This window comes from Centropristis striata, chromosome 8, assembly GCF_030273125.1.
Source record: "Centropristis striata isolate RG_2023a ecotype Rhode Island chromosome 8, C.striata_1.0, whole genome shotgun sequence".
In the NCBI taxonomy this organism is placed as follows: domain Eukaryota; kingdom Metazoa; phylum Chordata; class Actinopteri; order Perciformes; family Serranidae; genus Centropristis; species Centropristis striata.
Genome location: NC_081524.1, coordinates 28,329,994 through 28,337,098, shown reverse-complemented (window position 1 = coordinate 28,337,098; position 7,105 = coordinate 28,329,994). Strand labels below are relative to the sequence as shown.

Below are 7,105 nucleotides of genomic sequence, written 5' to 3'. Positions count from 1 at the left end.
AGTGACAACCTTTATCATGGCTACTTAAAAACTGGCCACATGTGTATTTTTCAAATGCTCAAACAGCAAAAATCAAGAGGACTCCAATGTCTTTTTTCCCAATGTATTGTCTCAACAGCTTAGACTTGCTATAAATTAATTTAGGGTGAAATCAAGAATTTTTCAGCACCATACCTTTCTTTTGTGCAAAATGCCTGCTGACAAAGAGCTAAGTGATGGTACAATAACAAGCATGCACCCAAAAGAATTTGTATAAGGCAGATTTTGTCTGAAGCCACAATCGCCTTCATTAGACACATCGGGACATGTAAAACAAACCCTCAGCGCTTAATCAATAAAAGCAAGGCTGCTCTGCAAGGCCGCGGCTGTTTAATGATGTCGCCTCTGAATTGATAAAAGGAGATTCAGGTAATGGTGGACATGCTGGTGGTCAGTGTTGAAAGCACATACTTTTTTTTCTTCAATCAAACAGCATCCTGGTTCAGTACTGAGAATTAGCAAACAGTATTTCCAGTGAGGAGACATCGGCGTGGGCTGAATGTCAAAACTCTATTGATCCACTCTGCATGACAGTGAATGTGTGTGATCAATGACCATAGAGACAACAATCAATTGTAACCTTTATATGAATGCATCTGTCCTCCTCACATGTAACAATCTTTTACAAAAACTGTAGTATTGGTGACTAGTGCATCAAAGACACCACTATAAAACCTGTGGGGCATTCTCCAAGGACTTATACTGTGTAGGGAATATTAAAGGGCACCCCAGTGAATTTAGCCATAGAGTTCAAATGATTAAAAACAGTATGTGTGGTGATGTTTGTCCCCATGTTAGCATTTCATTGGAGTGAGAATAACCACAAACTAAAGACCTGGAGCATTCAGATGGTGGACAACATTCCTATGTATAAAAAACGGGGTTTCTCAACAGTTTCCAGAACAGAAAAGTGGAAAATGGAAATTTTGCAGAAATATTGAAATGAATGTCAAAATTTTACCAAATACCATTGTAAATTTCAATATTTTGGTATTTTCGAGGACCATTTTTATCAAATCCCGAGTGGTCAAAAAAGTTAAACTATAGCACTAAATCTGTGTAATAAACTGTATCAACCCAAAAATGACTGGTGAGCCTGTAATTATATATTTTATTAAGTAGCTTATTCTTATTTCTGATTCACGACTAGAACAATTCAACACACAGATTCCATAGAAACAGTATACATGTCCTTTTGACAATACCCCATAATGACATTCTGAGTTCATAACTGAGTTGCATCATGGGTATTGTAGGATCCAGAAGTTTTGGAGCTTGACCCAAACTGGGGATTCATCCAATTTATTTAAGTATCACAATCAATTAGTGGAATATCATGCAACAGAGTAGCATTATAATTCTTCTTAATTCTTCTATTTATTTATTTATTTTTGATGGAGCTGTCTCTGGTAGTAGCTTTTTATTTGATATTACAGAAATGTGTCTGCAAAACCTCCCATAACTGTAAAACACAGTAATATGAGGCTTATGGAACTAAAGTTTCTGGCATGGAGGCGTTATGTTACAGTTCCAGCTGAAACGCATCACAGTTTATTACCACCTGATGTCGTGTCATTGGTGGCTCCCTCTCCTCCCGGAGCTGCCTGCGCCTCGCCCCGTGATGCTGAGATCACTTCGGGAGGGCGGTGCAGAGGGAGAGCTACATGTTGCTGCGCAGCAACAGATAGATAAGAGAGAGAGAGAGAGAGAGAGAGAGAGAGAGAGAGAGAGAGAGAGAGAGAGAGAGAGAGAGAGAGAGGAGGAATTCCCTCGCACAACCAAACGCGGCTGCCAGGGCGTGTATCAGTTCCTATGGCTCCCACAATTCACCGTTATAAATGTAGCCGATACCTGTGAGAGAAGGAGGCGTAAACCCAGGCGGATGCAGGATGTAAGGACTACCAGCTGCAAGCCTTTATTTGAGGAGGGATCGCAAATGTATTTCTGTCTGGAGCCAACATCATATTTTACATAGCTACGACTCCCTTTGGAAGAGACTTCCTCCTCTTTAGCTGAGAAAATCCACCTGACAGAGACGCGCCTGTCTGGACCCAGGGGGACAGGGGTCGCTGTGTTTATTATAGGGCTACAACTTGGCCACAAACTGCAATATGTCATCACCGGAGTTGGAATGCAGAGTCTTCTCGTAGGGGGGTTCAGTGAACTGGCAGCGCTTTAAAGTAAGTTCCTTCTTCTTACATGCGCTTTTGTTAAAAAAAAAAAAAAGAGGGGGGAAAGCCACAAGCTGCAGTCCTTATGTTATTTTCTTTGTTTCGTTTTGGAGAAAACGAAAACACGTGGTTGTAACAAATGGATATTTTGTCTTTTACTTTTAAAAAGAACGGCATTCATTTAAAGGATAACGATACATTCCAAATGTGCACGAATCTCTTTGTGTTCTCTCTTCCTCTTTGTCTCAAAGTGATTTTGTCTGTCCCACTTTCTGTGCGCCGTGCGTCTCTTTGTGTGTACCCCTCTCCAGACATGACAGGTCAGGCCCTGGGGAAACCAGGCAGCGGGGCTCACATGGATGACAACGCCGCCATCCGCATCAACGTGGGCGGCTTCAAGAAGCGTCTCCAGTCCGATACTCTCTCCCGGTTCCCCGAGACGAGGCTCGCGCGTTTACTCCACTGTCAGTCCAAAGAGTCCATACTGGAACTGTGCGACGACTACGACGACACAGAGAAAGAGTTTTACTTCGACAGGAACCCGGCTCTCTTCCCCTACGTGTTGAATTTCTACAACACCGGGAGGCTGCACGTCATGGCCGAGCTGTGCATCTTCTCCTTCAGCCAGGAGATCGAGTACTGGGGTATCAACGAGTTCTTTATTGACTCCTGCTGCAGCAGCGCCTACCACTGCAGGAAGATGGACCAGGACCGGGATGATTGGGAGGACAGAAGCGACGAAGGGAGCACCACTTCATCTTTTGACGAGCTGTTGGAGTTTTACAGCGATGCTACCAAGTTTGACAAGCAGCTGCTCGGGAGCGCACGGAGGCGCGTCTGGTTAATGCTGGATAACCCCGGCTACTCCGTGGCCAGCCGCATCCTCAGCATCCTCTCCATCCTGGTGGTGCTCGGCTCCATCGCCACTATGTGCATGAACAGCATGAGCGAGTTCAGCCTGTTAGACAGTGAGGGGCAACCCACGGAGGACCCACGTTTCGAGACTGTGGAGCACTTTGGCATCGGATGGTTCACTCTGGAGCTGGTCGCCAGGTTCATGGTGGCGCCGGATCTTCTGCATTTCTTCGAGCACCCGTTAAATATGATCGATCTGGTGTCCATACTTCCGTTTTACCTGACACTTCTTATAAACCTGGTGGTGGAGAGCAGCCCGGCGCTGGCCAACCTGGGGCGTGTTGCACAAGTGCTGAGGCTGATGAGGATTTTCCGCATCTTGAAGCTTGCCCGTCACTCCACTGGGCTGCGCTCCCTGGGGGCCACCCTCAGGAACAGCTACAAAGAAGTGGGCCTGCTGCTTCTGTACCTGGCCGTCGGGGTGTCGTTTTTCTCCGTCATGGCCTACACGGTGGAGAAAGAGGACAGCGAGGATCTCTCCACTATCCCTGCATGCTGGTGGTGGGCCACAGTCAGCATGACCACCGTCGGGTACGGAGATGTGGTGCCTGTGTCCATAGCGGGCAAGCTGACCGCCTCGGCTTGCATCCTGGCTGGGATATTAGTAGTTGTGCTTCCGATTACGCTCATTTTCAATAAATTCTCTCTCTTCTACAAAAGACAAAAACAGCTGGAGATCGCAATGAGGAGTTGTGATTTTGACGAGGGCATAAAGGAGGTGCCCTCGGTCAACCTGAGGAACTATTACGCACACAAAGTCAAATCCCTCATGGCGAGTTTGTCAAACATGAGCCGGAGTTCACCCAGTGAACACAGTCTAAATGAATCAATACACTGAAACTGTTTTATCAAGGACGCCCGGTCAGGTTGGGTGACACTTTTCATTCACTATGGCTGCATGAGGCGCTGTCCAGAGTGCTGAAAGCTCTGGATCAAAAGCCCACTTCTTTCCACTGATGTCTGACCGTTTGCCTCTCTGTAGCTCAGTGCAATAATGTGTTAATCTATGTGTCGGTCTCAATGAGAAAGTAAGCAAATGTACAGGACAGCCTGAGTGTGATATTTCACTGTGCATTATAATGGCCCTTCACCACATGGGCCAAATATGACCACATAAACGTAAAATGACAGAGAATGCTGTAGTTGTTTGCAGTCCTAGACGGTGTCACACTGTAGTCCTCCTCCAGCTGTACTTGTGATCAAATATGTCTGACAGTAACTCCAGCTGTACCTCTTTTGAAAGAGTGTTGATGTGTAATTGTTATGTTGCAACAAGATTACTTCAGATGTGTGGTTAATGCAAACTGTATTAAACAGAAGTACACAACACACTTCCTCATGTTTTTCATGTGCAGAGCGAGGGTCTGATTGAAATAACACACATAAGCCTGAAGGGGAAAGAGGGATTTTTTAGTAGTGACTGACACAATATCTAAAACAGTTTGGCAGGCATAGCAACAACCATTCAGAGATGACATATTGAATAAATCTCTTAGGAAGACTTTGTTTTTGTGTGTGGCATTTATGGCATTGCCATCCCTATCTCAGTCTAAAAATAAACAGTTGTTTGTTTTTATTCTATAGATTAACCAATACATTGTCAGGTATTTCACAATTAATCAACAGCCACAATCAACATTATATTGCAGCAAGAGCAGACTATAGATCTATCATTATGTATCATAAGTGCTTACATTTACCTTTGGGATTATGTATAATCACTTTAAATAAGATGTCAGGTGTTGACCACTGCCTGTTATACAGATATAGGCCTTCTCTTTTTTCAGTGTTACACTTTATTTAAATCTTAAAGTAATTTGTCTTCTTGTCTCCAGCCAGTAAACATAGAAGATGAATGGTGGAGACATCCTGCATATATTTCCTTTTTCTATTAAGTCCAAAGATAAAAACACACTTTCTTATTCCACTGGGACAGGGCAATGTTTTTGCACTCCTCTCTCTGCTTCTGGTCAGCATCACAATAAACATCTCTCTGACTCGATGCAGTTGTAGGATATACAACAGAGAGCACTCATTAAGTAGAATTGATTTTAGTTTAAAGGATAAAGAACCGTTTGAAACAAGTAGACACCGGCTCTAGAAAGTCAATTCTTTTGTCATCTAATATTTCTGTACGGTTAGCTGCATTGATTTTCAGTTTTTAATTTAAGAAGCATTTTATTTTGAAGCCAGAGTGATTCCTGAACAGATGATCATTGTTATTGTGAGCTGAATCTTCTCATCAAGGTAGTTACGGCTGGGGAAAATAACAGCACTGCAGCAGGTTTATCATTTTAAATGTTTTGTTTTTCTCAAGTACAGATAATTTATACATTTATGCACATTTCAGTGACTTTAAACTGATCTGCTCCAGTAGTCGAGGGATAATTTGAAATTCATTGGCTCCAGATTAATATGTGTAGACAGGCAGAAGTATCGTACATATTGCAACTCACAGCTAATTAGTTTGAGCATACAAAACCACAGACAGCAGCCCGGTGGATGTCACCTGTGGTACAGGACCTCCCAAAGGACTCCCACGGGCAAAATAAAATCAGTTCCATGTTGCCTTTATTAATTTACAACACTTTTGCACCACACGTATTAGGTGTAAAAATCCAACCAAATTCTCTGTGAACCAAAGAGCTCTTTGGTGTCCATATAAAAATCATAACAGTATTAGAACACTGAGGTTTGATTTATTCATAGGATGATTGGAGAATAACTGAGTGGCACAGGGGTAATTTTAATGCACTTCAGCAACAAGGTCATGCTCACTTGAAAAATACTAATGAGAAATTCATGTATTGCATGTTGTTGTTTCAAAGTATTTCTGGGGAGCTCATTTGAAATAATATTTACCCTCAGAGGCCAATTATACCGGGCTCCTTTTGTTTACTCCTAAACCTTTAAAAGATTTTCCCTTAGGAGCAAATTCAAAGCCCCAAGCAGCGGCACACTAGCATGGAAAAATCAGTAAATGAGTTCACAGTGACAGCAGGTGACATTTATACATATCAACAGAGGCATACTGAAACAGTCAATCTTTTCCATCTTAGGAAGAGGAAAGTAATTATAGAAACGGGAAGAAGACTGAGATCTACTCGGAGGCGTAAGAGAAACATGATTAGTAGATTTGGTCAATGCCATCCAAGTCCAAAAGTCAAGGCTGTGTGTGTGTGTGTGCGTGCGTGTGCGTGCGTGTATAGGTCACTGTGACTTCTGAGGAGTAAGATGGAGATGTCTGGCCCCTCCACTGCCTCCTTTGGCTCGCCTGTGTCATTACCCTCGGACTGTGGTGATAGATGTAAGGAGGGCCCAGGGCCTGTCTGGCACACAGCTACAGAGTACAGATGGCAGCTCAGGTCATTAGAGGAAGGCCGTGGCAAAACGTCTGCTGTCCCCCTTTACACCAGTAAACAGCAAGACTTACATCCAGTCCAAGAATTTCTTTTGATCATTAAAGCCCAAATTTGTGACTCATCATGCAGAAAGAAACAGGCACATTGGGGAGTTTTTAAAAAATGTGTCTCTAATGTGATCATCAAAGCTTTTAGAAGTGTCCGTTATAATCAGGTGTTTCATTTTAATGATTAATCACTAAATCAAGAGTTCCTTTTGATCAAAGATTTTCAGTTAAAAGGGCCAGGGTTTATTTCTTTCCTTTTCCATTCATTCTGGACAAAGAAGAGAAAGGAAGATCACGAAGAGAGGCTGAAAATGTGTCAAGAAAACTGAGCTTATTAATGCAGAGCTGACAAGAAATAAGCACTAAATGGTGTACGTGCTTTTGTGTGTGTGTGTGCGGACGATCTATACAAAAACATACTACACAGCGTGTCTAATGGGGAACTTATTGAAGCTGGCAGCGCAAGCATCATCTCCTGTCTGCTCTGTATTGGTGATACAAAACTCTGTTACTAAGCAGGCGTTCCGTGTTGTTGCACATTACCATCTGCTACTATCCCTTTGCTTTAAAC

The 7,105-nt window shown here is 43.1% G+C and overlaps 1 protein-coding gene across 1 annotated transcript; it reads left to right on the top strand.

Moving 5' to 3' along the window:
* The first annotated feature begins 1,808 nt into the window (after positions 1 to 1,808).
* Positions 1,809 to 4,473, top strand: LOC131976531 (potassium voltage-gated channel subfamily S member 2-like). Its single transcript, XM_059339606.1, has 2 exons — positions 1,809 to 2,219; positions 2,522 to 4,473. The coding sequence occupies exon 2, from the start codon at positions 2,524 to 2,526 to the stop codon at positions 3,961 to 3,963; it is 1,440 nt and encodes a 479-aa protein (XP_059195589.1). The 5' UTR covers positions 1,809 to 2,219; positions 2,522 to 2,523; the 3' UTR covers positions 3,964 to 4,473.
* The last annotated feature ends 2,632 nt before the right edge of the window (positions 4,474 to 7,105 follow it).